At 25.5% G+C, this 21,521-nt stretch overlaps 4 protein-coding genes across 4 annotated transcripts; 1 reads left to right on the forward strand and 3 right to left on the reverse strand.

The window, feature by feature from the left end:
• Window positions 1–316: 316 nt before the first annotated feature.
• LOC113382852 (mitochondrial Rho GTPase-like) lies at window positions 317–11,412 on the reverse strand. Its single transcript, XM_026621099.1, is given in 16 exon segments — window positions 317–404; window positions 609–749; window positions 1,229–1,294; window positions 2,199–2,410; window positions 3,352–3,552; window positions 3,974–4,104; window positions 4,485–4,620; window positions 4,707–4,911; window positions 6,746–6,834; window positions 6,836–6,943; window positions 7,224–7,292; window positions 7,294–7,356; window positions 7,419–7,571; window positions 7,941–8,182; window positions 8,519–8,736; window positions 11,172–11,412. Coding segments are annotated over 15 exon segments (2,028 nt in total). The 5' UTR covers window positions 8,727–8,736; window positions 11,172–11,412; the 3' UTR covers window positions 317–400.
• Window positions 11,413–11,817: 405 nt separating this feature from the next.
• Window positions 11,818–14,482, reverse strand: LOC113383584 (GTPase Era, mitochondrial-like). The gene is made up of 6 exons (XM_026621838.1): window positions 14,201–14,482; window positions 13,982–14,106; window positions 12,737–13,041; window positions 12,562–12,668; window positions 12,082–12,262; window positions 11,818–11,993 (listed from the first exon to the last, which is right to left on the reverse strand). The coding sequence occupies exons 1-6, from the start codon at window positions 14,432–14,434 to the stop codon at window positions 11,818–11,820; spliced, it is 1,128 nt and encodes a 375-aa protein (XP_026477623.1). The 5' UTR covers window positions 14,435–14,482.
• Window positions 14,483–14,744: 262 nt separating this feature from the next.
• On the forward strand, window positions 14,745–16,676 carry LOC113383254. Its single transcript, XM_026621502.1, has 2 exons — window positions 14,745–14,931; window positions 15,884–16,676. The coding sequence occupies exons 1-2, from the start codon at window positions 14,909–14,911 to the stop codon at window positions 16,662–16,664; spliced, it is 804 nt and encodes a 267-aa protein (XP_026477287.1). The 5' UTR covers window positions 14,745–14,908; the 3' UTR covers window positions 16,665–16,676.
• Window positions 16,677–17,360: 684 nt separating this feature from the next.
• Window positions 17,361–20,183, reverse strand: LOC113382975 (lysosomal-associated transmembrane protein 4B-like). The gene is made up of 5 exons (XM_026621234.1): window positions 20,039–20,183; window positions 19,327–19,483; window positions 18,145–18,432; window positions 17,818–17,871; window positions 17,361–17,751 (listed from the first exon to the last, which is right to left on the reverse strand). The coding sequence occupies exons 1-5, from the start codon at window positions 20,164–20,166 to the stop codon at window positions 17,695–17,697; spliced, it is 684 nt and encodes a 227-aa protein (XP_026477019.1). The 5' UTR covers window positions 20,167–20,183; the 3' UTR covers window positions 17,361–17,694.
• Window positions 20,184–21,521: the final 1,338 nt, after the last annotated feature.

The raw sequence follows: 21,521 nt of genomic DNA on the forward strand, positions 1-21,521 counted from the left end.
TATTTGGAGTTGCTACAAAAGCAAAATCACAATTTATTATATTTACATACACAAGTTTTCAATTAATTTATGCTAAAGCTGATTTCATTATGAAATTATACTTTATAAAACTACAAAGCAAAATTTTCATTCATGGTTAATCAAATCATCAACATATTCAAATTTCGGTGGTTCAATTATTAAAATATATTGTTAAATCAGGATTCATATTTTAATACAACTTTCCACTAATATATTTCTATATACATAGCACTCATTCAGAAATATTTCACAAGATTTCATACTGAATCTACATTTCAGTATATGCAATTACACTTTTTCTATAAATACATTTCTGAGATATTCGTTTAGATAAGATTTTCTGTATTAATTATGTTTCTTCCCATTATAGTTTTAATAACTATCTGAAAGAAAAAACAATATTGCATATTTGAACTTCAAAATTATGCAAAAATATTATTTTAAAGTATATAAGTGAGAGTGCAACCCATTTTATATTTTACATTTGGTTGCACATTTCTATAAGAAATATGATTTTTGTTAAAACAATTTTACTAAACAGGTAAAACAATCCTTATTACAGTTCTACTGATTATGTGCAATCTTACCTAAACCTAGGGCTTGATGTATTATTACTGGAGAATATTTTCATAACAAAATAACCCAAAACACTAGCAGCGGCCAGGCCAAGTCCAGCTTTCCACCATAATAACGGTTCATCAGGCGAAAGACCAAAATATTTGAGATGACTAAATTAGAAAAGAAACTAAATCAATCACAATTGTTCAGGATACTATTTAAACCTTATGAGTTAGTAAAAAAATATTGTTGTTACTTAAATTCAATAGATAATAAAGTTAGTGATGTATAGGCATTTAAGAAAATTTTCCAGGTAAAATGTTTTGCCCCTTGCATGATTCCCATATTTAAAGCAATTTGATTAAAAAAATAATTTTTCATGCATTTTGATAAGTCTAAACTTTCAAAACACATTTAGTATTTGATTTTGATAAATTGGGTATTTTGACAAGACAAAACAATGAATGTTAGTTGTATATTAGATTTTATTAATACCATCACCAAAGAAGCGATTCAACATGATTCCAAAGTACATATACTTACTCTTGAAACATGATTCAAAATGGTTTATAAACAAATAAATCCTTTCACAAAACATGAATGAGGTAGCAATGAAAAAACTTTATTAGTATTATTAGTATACACTTACGTGGCATGCTGGCACAACTGTACGAACCTGTGCTTGTAGAACAAAATCCAAGCAGCCTGAAATCTCCTGAAATTTATTTATGATATCTGAATTAGACTAAATAGTTGTACTAAATTAACGCATAAAAAAATAAATTGAATCAGTCAAATTTATAAATAGATACATTATGTAGGGCTAAATACCAATTATCCAAAAAAAAACCTGCAACATTAGTAGATCATTTAGTTGATTTTTGAATTTTAAAATGTAAAAAAGGTAAATCTGTAATAATGGCTTAATGTGGCTACTAATGAACAAATATAATCTATAATATTTTTTGATGAGCAAATAAATGAACCAAATTGTATGAATTCTATGAAGATGTTTAGCTATAATAAAAGACAAAGCTACACATGTGTTTCAACAAATACACAAACTATGTACATATTACAAAATCTATATCAATAATCAAATTTAACCCTTAATGAAACATAAGCGGCATGATACTTTTACTAACTGGTTTCCAACTGGTGCATTGTCTTAAAACTATTTTATTAATTTTATTGCAATTATTGTTCCTATATTTACAAGTAACATGTTAAGTATTGAGTGATAAACTTAAAGCAAAATGGTTTTTAAATAATTTTTCTAAGGCATTATCCTTAAATGGCTGTTTTTCTCATTATTGAATGCAAGGCAATAGTATTAAAATCTGAATAAAACTCACATTTCAAAAGTTAGTTTGCACATTTTAGTTTGTAATTAAAGATAAGAACATAAAATTCTTATGAACCATTAAGGGTTAAGATTCTGTAACAAAATTCAGCTTCAATAATGTCTTTTATGAATGCACCTACATTCATAATAAAGATTTGCCAAAATGAATTATAAAAAATAAATGAAGAAAATCAAAAATGATAATAAGGCACTATTTATGATGATGCAATATTTTCAATGTGCAAGTTTTTAAATTAATAATCTAGAAACTTACGGAAAAGCAGCCATTGTAGCTAGTTTCACATAAACATCACGAATGCTGTCTCCCATTATATTTTTACTTCCTGAAGCAAATCTTTGTGGAGGCAGCAATTTATACTTTTCGCAAAACTGATCTGGTTGTAGTACGTAATCTTGTCTTATATCTTCTAGATCCGACTTCGTTGCCACAATAAGAACTGGGATAGATGATTGTGCAAAATATTTCTAGAAGAAGAAATAGAGAATAAAGTAAAATAATATTATATTGAAAGTATTAAATAAAATAAAATTATATGTTGAATAATAAGTTAGTTGAACATAAGTTATAATGATATAACTTTTTAGATCATGTTGCAAAAACAATTTAAAAATTTATAGAATAGCAATTTTCAATAAGTAGAATGCTAATGAAATCACCATTGATACATATACTTATTATGTAGATAATGAGGCACAATGGAAATTTCTGTTAAAAAATCATCTCTTTGTGTTAAAAGTTTCTATTATTATTGTGACTTTTAAGAAAAAAACTTTCAATTGTGTTCTCATCTATGAAAAACTCTGGGCCAATTTTATTCATTAATAATTTATTATCAGGCAAGGGAAAAGTTTATTTCAAACTACAACTTTTTCTATACAGAAACCTTTTTTATGATATACCTTAATATTTTTATAAATTTAGAAAATTCGAACTTGTAATCAATATGAATATATTTTGTTTTTCATAATATTTCATAAGAATGTAAATTTCAAATGAATAATTTATTACCTTAACAAATTCCTATATAAACCTTAAAATTTTGTGACTGATATCATCAGTTTATTACACATGATTATAAACTTCATAAAAATTTTTTGTAAAAACTCACTAAAAACTTGCGAGCAACTCATTTGAAGTTAATTATCATTATAGTAAAAACAAATATATTATTTTCACTGTTATTGAGATAAATCTTAAAAGCAAGACTCAATATTCTACAGATCTAATTTTCAAATTATTTAGCAATAACAAAAAGCAAGTTGATCATGCTATTATTTCTACTGAAATTAACAAATAGTCTAATTTTAACTGTGAATAAATAGTTAAATAATAAAAATAGTTAAATTAATAGAAGTGTGTATCATAAGTTAAAAAATCATGATTCTTTTATACAAAATAAACTTACGATGTAAATTCTAGCAATGTACTCAAATGACTTATCATCACAGGTGTCATAAAGCAAACAGGCAACATCACAATTCACTTCATCAGGCATCAAAGGATCTGTTAACTGTCTGACTTCAACATCCCGTAATACTAAAAATTTCTCTTGTCCATAAACTTGAACAGTATTTACACAATATCGTGGCGACTCATCAAACACTTTCTCTTCTCCTGATGCTGTTGAGGGTAATATCTTCGATTTTGATTTGGATTTTCGAGATTTGGAGTTTAAGACCTGGTAAAAATTATATACATATGCAATATAAATTAATTTAATAATATTATGTGGTAATTATGTGGATAAATTAGTACAGACACAAATTGATCAAAATCAAGGGTGGGTGACCTTTTTAACCCAAGGGGGACACTATCATTCATAAATTAATATATTGATTTCATTTTGACTGAGTTAAATATTTTAATCTTATCAAGAAGTTATTTATTTACACATGCCAAGAGATTCACACAAATTGCATTAAGGCAAAGTGCCACTTACACCTAGTGGTTATATTAATTAATTTTTTATGTTAATTATTAAATTGAATGATTTGCTTACATTAACAAAGAAATATAATATACAATACCTGAGGATCATCTTTGATAAAACTTTGGCAAAATACAGTTTTTCCAGAGCCCTGTGGTCCAATAACATGACAAGTGAAAACATTTCTCGATGTTTGTTTCTTTGCTAAATCTAATCGTTTCTCTCTAGTTACTAAAAAAAAAAAAAAAAAAAATGAAAATTAAATTAAAGTAACACAAAAAATCTTTTTGATAGCTTTTAAATTCTATTCTTATTAATTCTTAATTCAGTAGAATTATAAAGAAAATAAAAGTGAATTACATATACCATTCTGAGATGAATTATGTTATCTATTAAAACAATATTATCATAACAGTTTAATGATGCTTCTCTATAATCTTTCATAAAAGTAAGTTGATCAAAATGTCTAAGAAAATATTTGTGATTTTAATTAGCATTGCACTAATGGTTTAATTTCCCATTATTGTATTAAATAACTAATAAATTTTAATAATCATCATATAATAATTTCATCATTTAATTATCAAATAAAATATGATAAAATAATTTACCTTGTATAGCTGTTAATTGTGAGTCATTTTCATGAATATTGTATCCAAGATATGCAAGATATTCAAGATATTTTAAGTGGTTTGTTAAACATAATAAAGTCCAATGACAAAGCCATCCATGATGTGTTAACCAACCCTAAAAGAGAATACAATTCGGTAATAAATAAAGATTTAAAAAAAAAATAGATCATTATCATATCATTATCATTATCTACAACTTACCATTTCATTCGTTGGTACAATATCACAAGAATTCCTTCCATTAGCCCAAGGTGACAAACCATTAGGACATGCACTAAATACATTCGCTAATTCTTTTGGCGAGAGTGCTCCGTCTCTATCTTTATCATGTCTATCAAATAAATGTGAAAGAAATCGAGATCCCCTGTGGGATAATTCAGTAGAAGATGTTGATGGCACTTTTAGCCTAAAATATAAAAAATATATTAGAAATAAATAGACACCTTTATAAGAAATCTAAAACATGAGTGACTGTAATAATCAAAGAATAAAACTTGCTTCATTAAAGGTTAAAAACTTGTTAAACTACATTTTCTCTTAGTTTTCTTTATTGTAATATTTTATATATCTATAGATAACATCATACAGTGAATAACATTGTTAAATTAAAGATTATGAAAGTTCAACAACTCTCAAATTCTTAGAATCTGTACTAAACATGCAACATAACACTAAGTTAATCATAATGTGGCTAAAAAATAATTATATGTAACAAATGTGAAAACCATTAATAAAATTGGTTGAGAAGACAAATTTAGAATATTCATGATTGAAGAAAATTTTTCAGAGACTTGGAAATTATATTATCTACTACAAATAAGAATGTATTTATTTGGTTAATAATTCAAAAAAAAATCCTATAAACATTTATTTTTACATTAACAATCTTGAGATGAATGATAATAAAACAAATTTTTTTTTATAGTACAAATAAAATTTATCATGATATTTCTGAGCACATCATTAATAATAACACCTTTTTAATAATACTAAAGATTTCTGAATAATACTAAATTTCTTTGAACAAATATAAGTAACAATTTGAAAGAAGATTTTCACCTTATGCACACTTTCATTCCAAAATGATCAAAAATCTGTTTTATGCTTCATAGTTTAAAAATAAAAGTAAACAAAAAGGGCCAATTTACAGTTCATTATTTCTTTTGTCCAGTATTTTACGGAATTCAATTTCGGGGCTTTTCACTTTTACTTACTCAGTATTTCAATTACAAAAAACAATCAGAATTATGTTTGCCTATCTACTATTACATCTTGTCAATCTTAGTTCCACGAGCACAAGATCTTAACCGTTCTTGCATTTTTCTCCAAATTACCCATTATAATGTAAAAGTTAACGCCAATCTGTTTAATTTAGGTTCAAATCCCAAATCTAATTATTACAACATAAGACATAAACTTGATAAAGGTCCCACATTAAAACTCACTTCATGATTTAATATTTTAGAGTTTAGATGGACTGAGGTATTATGCTATTCAACAAATTGCCATTAAGTATTAGAGAATTAGTAAATAAGAAACTTTATAAAGTAACATTGCGCTATCTTCTTTAAACTATTAAGGCAATTCTGCCGTAACAGAGCTCATAACATAGTGTTGTCGTGGCAATGTTATCTTATGCTTTTTTTCTTTATAGTGAAAACTGTGAAAATGTCTATCTAGTTGCAATAAGGCATATTTTACATATAAACAAGCAAGAAAGAATGTCATTATAACAGCATTTTCTAAGATTCTGTTATCATAAAATTCTTCCTTGCTTGAAATATATAAAATACGCCTGATCACACAGCAAATAGATAAACATTTTCATAGTTTTTAGTACAAAGTATAAGATAGCATTGCCATGACAACTATGTAATGAACTCTGTTATGGCAGAATTGCCACATAAACTTTAAATAAGTTCATTGCGTAAATATTTGTTATTCAAATTATATGTAATTTAGTATAGAATTCTTTTTATAGAACTATGTGTTTTAATATAAGTTGATATAATGAATAATAAATAAATAATAATAAAATATTACTAGGTATCAATATATGTATAAATTTTAAGATTCTAAAATAAAAAACTATCTATATTATGTAATTATAAAATTGAAAAAAAAAAGTCTTTCCACCATGTTAATATTGATATATGATTTATGAGATATATTAACAGAAATTCAAAACCCCTTTTCGATTTATGAAATCTGACAAAATAAATAAAGTAGTCTTTACTCACTGTGGATATAAATATTCACGGCTGACTTCCAAATTTTCATCATACCCAAACTTTCTAAGCACAGCCCAAGTGGTCTCATTTCTACCCCTTTTGTATAAATAGGATATGTAAGAACAAAAAGCCTTTTAATGTTACAGAATCATTTTCTATACCGTTTGGTACATTATGTTGTAAGACTGCTTTGACTTCATCTAAAACCTAGAAATATATTCAGAAAAAATCTCTTAGAAAACAATAAAAAAATAGATACATAAATAAAAAATTAATTCAAATTGTTTTGATGAAATGAAAGTGGTAGTTTTATTAGGCAAGTATGCAGAAATTAGGTAAATGTAATATTATATGGTCCAGTGTTGTTCATATAATAAATGCTGATTTCATTTAGCTAACTTTCGAGTTATCAACAAAATTCTTGTTTTTAATTATCATTAAACTGATTGAATTCTATTACATCTGAATTTGATATCACTTGTCATACCTGTGGTTGCAAAGGAGCATTGAAGCACCTTCTTTGAAAATGATTCAATTCATAATCATTTAATAATCCCATCACCATCAATATCACAAACTTTGAATATCCTTATTAAAGCTTGTTTGCACGGTTCTGTTAACTAAAATATAACAACAATATAAATCAATACCACGAACTAACACTGCATTACAAAATACTTACGTCTTGATTTTCCATGACAAATAAAGGTGATGTAGGATGCAAAACTGCTTTTTGAGCATAATAAAACATCTCTGAAATATTCTTGAGCGTTTTTGCAGAACACTCAATGCAACTTTCAACTTCTGGGAAGTCTTCCATAATTGTGACAACATTCTATGAAAAGAATAAATAACTACAATTAATACCATAATTGTTCTTTAATTCCATTTTTTTTATTTATTAAAAATTTAAAAGTTTTGTATTGCAACAGTAAAGAATAATTTATAATCACAGATTATGATTACCTATTTATGAATGTATTCTAAAAAAAAATCATAAAAAAATATTTAAATCATTTTAGTGACACAAATAAAATATAATTTTTAATTAAATTTAAATATAAGCAATTTAGCAACATCTTCTAAAAATCTTAATCTTATAAAAATTTTATTCTATTAACTGTATAATAATGTAACAAAAAAGTTTGACTAAATAACACAATTACGGTATTCTTATACAAGAATTTAATTTACTAAAACTTACATCAATCGTACTAGTTTCAACCAAATCAACTTTATTCCCAACGAGCACAACTGGCTTTGTAGCATGTGAGCTATTTCCACTGTCATCATTATCTCTAGGTTCTGAACAGCATTCTCGTATTAACGGTAACCAATGAGATATCACTCTATCCAAACATTCTTTATCGGGTGCTGAATATACTACGCATACCACATGGGCTTTACGCATTTCAGCTTCCAAACTTTCATCTGATTGCTCTGCCGCTAAAATTATAAACAGAATTCAATTAATTCACTAGATAATTACAGAATTAAGTGATTATATGTTCAAGCAGTTAAAACAAAAAAAACTACTAAAATAAAAATAACTTTGTTGTTATATGTTACTTATAATGAACTTATATTAGAATAGAGTTATCTTAATTTAGTTGTATTTTATAATTAACTGAAGTAATTAGTGGAAAACAATATTCCCATAGACATTTTTGGAAGTCTTTAAAGCAGCAACCAGGTAGAATTCATCAAATTGTGATTTATAAAAATTTGTTAAAAAGCTCTTGAATTTTTATTATAAAAACTAAAATAATCTTATCATGTTACCATTATAGTCCACAATATTGGTTGGAACTTGCTCTGGAGTCACATCTGCAGGTATTGTAATTTCTTCACATTTTGGGGGAACTTCTTCAGGAAATTCTTCACTGACTAGCGATAAAATTAAAGAAGTCTTTCCCACTCCAGGATCACCAACCAGGAGGATCCTTACTGTTCTTTTGTTACCACCACTACCGCCTCGGTACACACCCATAGTAAATTATCTATATGGATAATAAATGAAATTTTAACTACTGAAAGAATAATATAACAAAATATGACTAACAATCTTACTGTCTAACAATAAGCAATGTGGATCAAAAATAATAATAAAAAATAAATGGTACAAATGTTAAATAAAAATAAAATGTAAAATAAATTCAAGATAGAATCTGCACTTAATTATGATGTAATCTTAATGCAATTTGTAATGTTTTGTTACTCAACAGGAATAAGTGTATGTTTATTCCAATGGGTATGTAGCTACTATAAACATAAACATGAGGGAACAACATGCCAGAAATGATTAATTACATATATATATATATTATATATATATATTATATATATATATATATGTATGAAATTTATGTGTCAGAAGAATTGTTTATATAGATAAGAGTCACAAAGTTCTAAGTTACAGACTATTCATCATAATATATAAATCTTATTAAGGCTGAATTCATCTTATTATATAATTCTTATTAAGGCTATTATATATAAATCTTATTAAGGCTGAATTCATCTAATTATATAATTCTTATTAAGGCTTAATATTTTTACCCTATTGTTTATTTCATGAATAAGCTATACTTTAATTACTTTCACTAATTTAATACTTCTCATTTTTCTATATTAAAAGTTTCTCTTTCTTCAGAGTTTATAATAATAGATATATAGAATTTTGTTATATGAGTAGAACGAATATTACATGTTAATTATTAACAATACAACACTCAGATTTTTGGTATTTATTTGGTAATTACAGAGGTTTCGAGACCATGGTATGCCTCATCTTCAGTGTAATTTCAAAACAGTTACTTATATACTGCACATGCTTTAATATTTTATTTAAATTACATTTAATTTTTTGAAAATACAGAAAACACCAACTATCACTTGCAGAGCTTGGCACAGTACTAAAACATTTGAATAGATACAGAAATATTTTAAACAAATCTTAAGTATCGAGATGAAGAGACAGGATGGGTATTATTATAATGTAAACAAATGGAGTGCACGATCGTATACTAAAATCAACAAATATAAAAACAGATTAATTTATTATATATTTATTAATAATTTATAATATTTTTTATTTATTTTAATCTCTTCATCATTCTATTTATTTATTTATTATTATATAAACCTCATTAATAATTTTCATTAATATCTTAGGTAATTGAATTGAATTAAGATCTCAGGTAATTGAATCCTAAATATCCACACATAGATTCACATATTCAATATTTCATCAAAATTTTTTCATCCTAATTTTTTGTTAATATACACTGATAACAAAGCACAGTTTCCAAACATCTGTAATTTAGAACTAATCTATGAAATAAAGTTAATGCAAATATAGAGAGTAGTATATTTCATTCACATTGGTAAAGAATGGGTAAAGATCACTTTTATTAATTAATTATTTATCCCATCACCGTACAAAACGGGATAAAAACAACTATTTTCTTTATGATATATATTGACTGTTAATCTTCTCTCATTCCTTTTGCTGGACTCTCAAAACTTATTATGGATTTTAAATAATTGTATACTTAGTCCTTAATATAAGTTACAGAAATTAAAAGGAAATGATATAATGTTTCTGCATTCAAAAGCAAAAAAAAACTGTACTCTGTTATTGTCTTACATAAAAAATACTGCAATTTATTCATAAATCAAACAAGATATTATAAAAAATCTCGTGACTGACATAAAATTGAGTTTTTACCTTTTACTTGGTATTTGAAAGAAATAGTAGAATAATTTGATTCTTAGTATATAATGAAACCAATAACTTGCCCTCTTGTTAGATTACTTGTACCAAATACATAAAAAACATTAAAAAACATTGTTATTAAAATACTGCTGTATATTCATAATTCTGACAGAATATTATAAAACATCTTGTGACTGATACATATTGTGTTTTTACCTTTTACTTGCTATATTAAAAAAAAATAGATGAATAATTTGCTTCCTAGTATATACTGATGAAAACTATAACTTGCCCTCTCGTTAGATTACTTGTATCAAATACATAAACATATTCATTTCTTGTTAATTTTATAAACTTATCAGATTCATTTACATTACTGTTAATTATTTTGTTTAAAACAATGTGAGTACGGTCTTATTGATACTGGCACATAAGACTAAAAACACTAATTAATTTTGTTTGTAAATTACACAATACTGTAAAAATCCTTGACATTTATATATAGATTAACTCTTAATTATTTTAAACGCAATAAGCTCTTCTTGTATTCTAAGTGCAGATAATTAACAATATACTAACAAGAAAAGTGCATTAATATGTTACTAGTACCTTTCAAAATGCACCCCCTCAAAAGTTTAATGTCATCAAAAATATATATATAACCTAATACTATTACACATAGTGATTAAAAATAAATTATTATAATATTCAACATACCTTCTGTCACTGTTTTCAACGCGAATTAATATTTCAGCAGTCGATTTTAGACAATCGAATCTAACCTGTTTGACGCCGGAAACATTTTAATATTACTTATCCGAAAAAGAATAACACAGTTGACAGAATATAATTAATTTTATTCCAGCTTTTGAAAAACACGTACACAAAGGTAAACAAGGGTCTTTTATAATCTAAATATATTCTACCCCCAGCTAAGCAAATTTCTTCCCTTCATTTGAAATTGCTAAACATGACATAAGAACGCCATATTGAAATCATGAGCTGAGTTTCCACAGTTTGAGAAAAGTGGCGCGAAAATTTAAATTGAAATATTTTACACTTATTTTGTATTTTCTAATGTAAAATATTGTTATATAAAATTTGAATAAGCCAATATATATAATATAATTTAAATATTATTTACATATATTACCTTGTATTTTTTTATTTATTAACATGATTAGTTATAGAATTAATTAGAGTTCTTGATGTCCAAATATGGCAAATATGAGTTTGTCATTAATTGGATACACACCCAGAGAAGATTAACACTTTTGACCATAATTGATATTAGTTTGATAATTTTATTTCATTATATTACGTTTATCCCATTCATAGATTTATATTGTTATAAAATATACAATTAATTTGGAGTTACAGCAGTAGATATAATTAAATTAACAGGTTGATAGAATGCTTCTCGCAGATCTGCTGTTACATAATTTGTAATTTGTCTAAGTTTACCTCCTGCAGAACCTTCTAATAATTTTCTTATCCTTTCACTTGGACAAGTAACTACTACAGAAGCTGTGATTATACCTGAATTGACAATTAAAACAGTTAATTTATTAATTATTCCCAAAACATTTTCAGAATAGCATTTTAAATCCTATATATATTATGTTACCTTCTTCGCTTTCCTCATACAATTCAAGTTCTGCTTTTAACTTATATGGAATTTCTTGGGGCATGAAATCTAAAAGTTTAGCACGTACTGCCTCTGTTATTATTTTATCATTTGATAAATCTGAATTTTGTAATGGGCTGTAAATCCATGGACATGGTCTAGACAATGCTGTGAGATATTCCTATATAAAATAAACCAAAAAGTTATGTTAATTGAATACTTTGATTTTGTTACAGTCATAAAATCCACATTGAACTTTTTTGATATTACTGTTCAATGTCCAAAGTTTAATGTTCAATGGTAATTAAATACTTAAGAATTGAGCAAATATTAGTACTTATATTTGCTAAAATAATTATTATTAGAAACTTATATATAGTTACAAACAAGTCTTTCAAAATTCAATAAACTTTATAAAAAATCTTTTATAGATTGTGTAATGTATCTTACAATTATATAAATTAAATCACAATTCCTTACCTTGAGCTCTTCTAATCCTGTGTGTTCAATTGAAGAAACCATAAAAACATTAGTGAATTTAGGCCAACCTTTCTTCTTTTCATTATCTAATGGTTCTAGTTTATCATCTATCAACAAATAAAATATATAAAGGTATTGATAATAAATTATATTTCTTTCAAAATCATTCACTAACCATTATTTTCTGAATAATCAAGATCAAAATCAACAGGACTTTCATCTTTATGATGTCTATCCGACAACTTTCCCTCAGTTAAATTCCTCACTAAGTCTAGCAATACTCGTTTAGATTTTAGTAAATCTATTTTGTTTAATACCAAAACGCTAGGAACATTTGAAAATCTATCGAGAAGCTTTCTAATTTTATTGTGTAATTTGTCTCTAGTCCAGTGATTACTAGCATCTTGAACAACGCAAACAACATCAGCCGCTTCCATACATGATTTGAAAGAGTTAACAAATGATTCCTCTAACTGATATCTAAAATGTAAAAAATTCATTAATTTTTTAATTCAATCTATAATGAAAGATTACTTCTTACATTATAAGATATCTTACAAATCTAAATATGTAGAAAATGATTTACAAAGATGAGAATTGTTTTAATGATGGTTAGTAGTTTCTATGTATGTAATTACTCTTTTGGCAAAAATATGAAGAAATAATAATAACAGAAAATAATAAATTTTATAGTTATAATATGGTTATAATATATTCATAAAATTTTTATTTAATTTCTTACAATATTGATGAGACACCAAGGTGAATTTTTTGCATTCATGAATGATTTTACTCAAAAAATGAGGCATAATTTATAATTCTTTATAAAATTATCAAAGAGTTTAAGTAAGATTATTTCTGATCTTTTAAAATAAATTAGAAGATACTATTCTATTCTATTTTAAGAATATTTTTTGTCAGTTTTCATTCAACATAATTACTTAAGCTTAAACTTTAACTTTACTTTAAAAAATATTTTTATTATTAAAGATTGACCACCCCTAACACATTTTCTAAATTTTTTTAACCAATTGTATTTATTTTAGCTTTTTATAATAGAGAATTGAATTACTTCTAATACACCCTATTTTGTAAAAGTCATTTTAGTAATTCAAGTATTTTTGGTCAAATATTGTCTGTTTCGTGAACATTTTTCACTGAACCTCGATTAAGGTTTTCCAGAGCATACAGAAAGACTTAAATTTTTCTTCAAAGAATACTTTAAATTTATTAAGGATTGCCATCCCTAACTTTTTAGACCAATTTTCTTTAGTTTATTGTTTTATGATGACCCTAGATTTTCACCCAACTATCACATTCTCTATAACTATGTTTTAATTAAATATTATTACAAACAGTTTGGTTGTAAAAATGGTAATCTTATAAATTTAAAAATCAAAGAATATTATCTCAATATCACCTGTTTTTCTCTTGCTTTGTGACTAATCCTGGTGTATCGAGGAATACAATTTGTGTATTGCCTTCTGTACAAATTCCTTTGGCAACTTTTCTCGTAGTGTGCACTTTACTCGAGGCAGCACAAACCTAACAATAAAAACATTTAGAGGATAATAAATGTAGTCTTCGTAATATAAGATAGTAATAAGGTAATATAGTAAGATAATTTAATAATAGTTACCTTGCGATCAATAAGATTATTGATCAAAGTACTTTTACCAGCATTTGGCAAACCAATAACAGCAACATTTACAATTCTTTCTGTAGAATCGTCTAATTGCGTGTTATTTTCAAATGGTTTAAAATTAGGGTTTGAACAAAAAGATTTTGTGATTATTGATACATTGCCAATTATAGATGATTTGATAAATTGATTGACTAATGTACTTCTACACAATAATGTTATTTTATTCATCTTTAGAAGTAAGTGAATGAAAGTACTAGAAGATAAAAGTGGTATTACGTATTAAAGTATTTATTTCCATGTATTTTTCAGGTTATTTTCTAGTAGAATATCTTGATGGTTGGCGTTGATGATCTTTAAATTAATTTCTTCACTTTATTTGATATATATAAACCACGAAAGTATTATAACATATGCATTTAAATCTAATTTATTTCGTATTTTCCAATTTTCTAATTTATTTCGTATTTTCCAAGTTTTTTTGACGTTTGGCATACATAACCTAACTTTTTCTGCATATGTCAAAAATGATTCAGATTTGTATAAAAATATTACAGTAACGGATATTTAACTTAAATTATTACATACAGATATATTTTGAAAAATGTTGAACTTTTTACTTATACCATTCAAAAATTAAGCTTAAAAATTACCAGAATAATTTAGCAGGTTTGATTATCAAGTCACACAATTTTACAAAAAATTATGGATAAATCAGCAAAAAAGAGGTTAGGTCTGGATTCTTACTGTAGAATGTTTTAAAAAGTATCAAATAAGTAATGTATATGCCTTAAATTGGCTTTTTTTTTAAAAAAAAATTATTCAAAATTCTATTTCTAACAAACATGTTAATTTTTTCTAACTAACAGATATCTTATTGATACCCAAACTTAAGACGTTGATAAACCAAATATTAGTAATATTTTTTTATAGTAACTATAGAAATTTGACTTTAGTCTGATTTTGAAAAATACTATTTATTAAATATTATAATAATAATTTCAATTTGAGTTACAACTGCTAATAAAACTTCCTAGTTACATTAGTCAATTTTGACTAGTACAATTTTATTACGAATATTTTGTCCAGGAATACAATTTACAATTTTGCATTGTCGTATCTTAATGGAAACACTATCATTTATTTTAAAACAAATAATCTACTGTTACTTGATGTTTTATTATATAGTTGCAACTGAAATTGAAATTAAAAAATATTAAAAATTCAATTATTGGCAATATCTTATTATTAAAACGTATATATGAAGAGTTGGTAACCAGAGTGGAGCATTCCAAATATATCTTAACATTTTTAATTTTTTTCATTACTTTCAATTGGTTTACATCCTACTTACCGCATTTATCTTTACATTTTTTTATATTATTTTTTCATTATTTAAATAAAATAGATGTCCCACCTTCCACTCTGTTTTCATAAAACATGAAACATCTTTAGAGCCAATACAGATTTTTTGCTGACATATAAAGGTGTATAAATATTATAATGATTCCAGTTTCGCTATGTTATTTGGGGAAAACTCATCATATCCTCACCGTATCTCAGATTGCCCTGATTTGTGCGATGGTTCACTCCGGTTACCAACTTCTCATCCATAAATTGTTATAAAATATTGCAATTAACTTCTTAAGTTTTAATCTAACAATTTTCTTTAATTACTAGAAAGGATCATGGTGGTAAATCAAAACATAAACAAAAATCAGAGTCTCAAAACCCTTCAAAGCATGACAAAGAGGCAAATCCATCCGCCAAAACTGGAACAGCAGATCCCCAACTTGAATCTTCTCCCACATCTCAATATTCACAGGGTGTACTAGAAATATCTCAAACTCCTGTAGATAAATTTAAAAAACGCGAAATTCAAAGCAACTGGTCTAAATATGAATCACCACTTGAAGAAGATACAAGTATTTCCACAAATTTTGAAAATTTAATGAATGCTCCAATATCAACAGGTGGCCATTTTCAATTTAAGTCTGAAAAGAATATGCAAGTTGACATTACCAATGAATATCGTGAATATTTTAGTCTAAATATAAATAAACTAGCTAAAAATTTGGAAACATTACCTTTCTATGTAAGGCACCAGTTGGATAAAAATCTTTTCACTAAAGATGAAATAAAAACTATGGATAGCAAGTGCACTACATTTGAAAGAGACTGCGTTGAGAAAATGTCAAAGCTTTTACTTGATTCAGATAAATCAAATTATATCTTAAACTCTCAAGAGCTTACCATAGAACCAGGTGAAAGCATCCAAATAAATAATACAGTTGAAGATGATTTAGATGAATTATTAGATTTGAAAGCACCTGCTAATGACTTGAGCAATAATGTGGATGTAGTTGATATTGTTGAAGAACCAGCATTGAATATTCCAAAAATTAATACTTTGAACAGCAGGTCTAATCTTGAAAATTGGTTGGATGATTTACTTCAATAAGGAAAGATTAATGTTGTAACTATCTGCATCCACACTGCAACAAATCTATCAAAATTAAATCTTGAAGAACAAACTGATTAAGAATCAGAAATCCAGGCCTGGATATATGGAAGTGGCAATGGAACTGATGATTAATACTTTGTAATTTATATATTTGTGGTCATATTATATTTTTTATTGATAATAAATGTACAGTTATGCATAAAATAATATTTTGCCTAAGAGATAAATATATTGCTCAAAAATAAACTATCACATCAAGATTGTTTACTGTATATAATAATTAATCTAAAGTATTCTGTTTCAGTAAATTTCTAAAAAAAAATTAAAAATTTTATATTATTCCTAAAAACATCTATCATAATTTTAGAATTGTTGGAATGATGTATTGAAATATCTTTGAAATCTATTTATTAGACTAATAAAGATCAAATAAAAAAGTTTATTTCGGCCAGGCAATAACTATTGGCAAAATTGTTATTTTATAAAGATCAAAGTCAAAAAAAAAAAATCCAAGATTGACAAATATATAAAGAACTGTGATATACTAACACTTAATACTATGCATATTTTATCAACAATATCTAAATATTCCATTTTCCAATTAAAATCAGAAATATATCTAAAATTATTTCACTTTTAATTTTAGCATCATCTGTAGAAGTATCTACTTTAGAAGTGATATTTCCTTCTTCAAACTATTTATGGTAATTTGTGACTATTTCAAATAGTAGTTAATAATTTAAAAAAATATCGCACACCTCCATTAATTCATATAGATACAATTTAATTTAATAAAACATCATATATATCTCCAACTAAAACTAATTCAGATATATATATATATATATATATATATATATATATATATATATATATATATATATGCCCTTATATATTGTTTAATACATATATGTAGTTATATTTTCAAAATATGTCTGTCAGCTAATTGCCATCTATGCATATGCAGATGAAAATTTCAATTCGGTTATGCAATTTATTTCAGTTGATTTAAAATTAATTTTTTACTTTACACATTATGGGGTTCACTTTTTGTGGTAGTTTCCGGTTCAGGTGTCTTGGCGGGCTGTTGAATAATGGTATTTGTAATATCTATTAAATTAAAATGATAGCTTTTTTATTGTTTAATTACCTCAGTCTCTGGCTTATTCGTTTCCTCAGTTGCATCAGCAGAAGAAGCAGCAGCCTATGGTAAAGAAAATATTTTGATTAAACAACTTAAAATACAAATTTTCCAAAATGGTTCAATTTGACACAATTATCTTTTGTATCTTGTCCAAAAATAAATTTGTAGCATAAAATATGTTTATAAATTTATATATTTGTGAATAGTCATCATGTATATAGATTTAGTGATTTCATGAGACTAATCATTGTCTACATTTAGAAAGTAATGAGCAAATAAAAAAGAATTATGTAATTTCAGGAACATCAGATTATATCACAAAAAAAATTATACCTCTTTTTCAATTAACCCAGCGCTAGCAACAGCAGCTTGATAACTTGGTGGAATATCCTGGGATTGTTTGACAGCCTCTTCATAATCAGGCAAAAGGGAGCTGTAAGCTGGTTCACAATTCATCATCATAGCTGTACGAGTGGCATTGATGTCATTAGGGTTCAAAGTAGCATCGAGATTGGAAGTAGTTGTAGGATCAGGAATAACATAGGGCAATAAAGTCTTGAGAGCATGTTGACGCATTGTTAAATATTTGTAACATCTCCAGACTACGCCAATGCAGTAAGCCTAAAAAATAAAACACAAAACAGAAAAATTTAGAAATAAATTCAATAATTGAAAAAAATAGGCTCACCAATACACCAAAGTTCAGTACAACAACAAAAAATTGTTAAATTTTTTGTCTTTGTAATAGTTACTCTTGGAATATATAAATAGACTGTCTGATAAATAGACTGGCTGGTAGAATTATCTATTAGCAGATGAGATTTTATTATATAATTATAGGCTTTAAAAATTTCATAACGAAAGAATTTCATGAAATCATGTAACTTTTTACCTGAGCTGATTAAGGTATTTTAATTACCATAAATATCTAATATTTTATGAGTTCTAGTACTTCACAATTATAAATGCATAACTATTTTAACTAAAATTACTAATTTTACCTTTAATTAATTGATATTTAAAATTAAATTAAATATATACAATTACAAATTAAGACAATATAGAATTAGCTATATATTTAAATCAATCAGACATAAAACAATTTTTATTAAATTGAAATAAATCAGTTGATAAATTGAATATATTACTAAAGTAAAGTAATATATTCAATTTATCAACTGATTTATTTCAATTTAATAAAAATTGTTTTATGTCTGATTGATTTAAATATATAGTTAATTCTATATTGTCTTAATTTGTAATTGTATATATTTAATTTAATTTTAAATATCAATTAATCCATCAGGCAGCGCAATGTCTATTTTCACTTAAAAATATAGACCAAAATATGTTTTCAATTAAAAATTAGCCGGCAGTGCGGTGTGAAATGGAAATGAGAAAAACTCTTCTTCCCTTCTTCCCTGAATTGAGTTGGAGTTTAACTCATCTTACAGACCTGCCTTAGGGCAGTACTACCCATTATTATTATTATTATTATTATTATAAATTAATCACCTTGAATAGCATAACGCAAATAAATCCAACTAGAACCAATAAACTGAGTGTTTGTGGGCTTAGTTTCAAAAGTTCTTCTCTCATTGGTAAATGACGACTTTCTGATACCAATCTATGAACACTGCGCAAATAACACAAATATCCTGTTGCAGTAAGTCTGTAATAAAATGATAATGTTAAAACTTATTATTATCTAGCTCTCATACAATTGTAATAATTAAAGTTTGATGTGTATTTAGGAAATTAAAAATCATCATCAAAATCCATTGCAGTACAAGTATTTTTAAAATCAACATGCAACTCACAAAGACAACAAACATAATTATTAATTTATTGCAAATGTGTATTAGTTGTTTGCGAATGTGGAATGAAAATTATATTTTATTTCTATTTGTAATTTTACTTTTCTTGAAAAAATATTTGCTGCAACATATGTACAACTATTTGTAAAAATAGAATATCAATTGCTTGGGAATATTAAATTATAAATATTTTTAATTAGTTATTTATTTAGACTCTTACTGAGTTATTTAGATTGCTACTGATAAAACTTGACTAAACTAAAACCATTTATTCAGTTTTAATTAAGAATGTTACCCAAAATGCTTGAATATCAAAGAAACTTGCGCGATTAAATTAGACTATTTTTATTATTGTGGTTTAAAGTTCAAATAAAGTTTCATTTGATAAAAATTTTATTGAAAATACTTACGTAGTTATGGCAAAATCAAATAGTTGCAAGCAGAAGAATGGCAAAATATGTGCAGGCTTTTGTTTAACTGCTCCATATAACATCATTAATGTTATGGCCAGTGTACAAATTGTAACCAGAGCACCCATGTCCACATCATCTGGAATGAAAGAAATTTTTATTACCAAATCTTTAATTCAATAATTACCACCTAATATATGATAAATGAATGGAAGTATGAAAATAATAATCAATTCATTTATTGGAATAATTTGAAAACCTATGCCATTATAAAATTAAGCCCATATATATGCATTTTAATTTTATAATTACAGATCCAAATTAATTAGGCAATAGGTAGTTCTGAAATTGTAATACAATATGCTCGTCAGATTCCAAAGAATGCATTTTATTCTCTGAGATATTTGATATTAGATTATTTATTAGTTTGGAATGATTCTGGAAGTTTGGAATGGTTTTGGAATGATTGGAATGATGAACCAAATCATTTCTTGCCAAGTCAAAAAAAATATATACAAATTTTATATAGAAACATAATCCGAGGTCAAAAAAGAACCAACAACTTGTTTCTGAATTACATATTTCTTAATTTTTACAAATGGAATAATATCAAATATTAATGATTAAGTTAAATTGAGCAAAAGCTGTATAAAGTTATGGCATGAATAATATAAATCATCAAACCATTCCAAGTAATTCCATAGTTATATTTTTATAACATAGGTTTTATATAAAAATAATATTTATTTCAGTTTAATACAATTTCTTTATTATATTTAGTTAATACAATTTACTTTATTATATTTAATTTATACAATTTTAGTATATTGTATGATATAATATATGATTACTGATTGAATGTTAATTAAAGAATCTCAATTAAAAATCAGAGTGCGTTCTATATATATGGCTACTTATATTTAGTCTAGTACGCTTTTATTTATTTGATTATAATACATACTGAATGAAAAGATAAATGTATATCTTATTGATATGTATATAATTGTAAGTTATGATTATAGAACATGCTGATTGAATAAGTAAATGTGTATATTATTAATATATAGAACTCCATGTAGGATTTTTCTCGCATTTACTTATTTTTAGTTAATACTATATACAAGTATTTGCATCCAAATTAATTTTACAAACTTTGAGTTTATAGCAAATTCATTATAAAAACAAATTGTATGCAAATAAAAATAAATGAAAAAATTATTTGTAATTAATTCATATACTGATAAGATATGTTGTTACACTTCATTAATTATTTATAACTTCAGAATTTATTGTTATGATAGACGACAGCAAATAGTAAAGTCAAGGAAATTGAAATGTTATGATAATAACTTTCTTGAAAAGAAAGTATTATCTCACAATGTTCAAAAACAATTGTTTTTATGTATGTATATTTATACTTTCATAAAAAATATTTAAAAAATATTTTGAATATAAAATATCAACAAAGCATTTATCTTAATCA

This window comes from Ctenocephalides felis, unplaced genomic scaffold (assembly GCF_003426905.1).
Source record: "Ctenocephalides felis isolate EL2017-DRISC unplaced genomic scaffold, ASM342690v1 CF-g0.4_SCAFFOLD_03570, whole genome shotgun sequence".
NCBI classification, from domain to species: domain Eukaryota; kingdom Metazoa; phylum Arthropoda; class Insecta; order Siphonaptera; family Pulicidae; genus Ctenocephalides; species Ctenocephalides felis.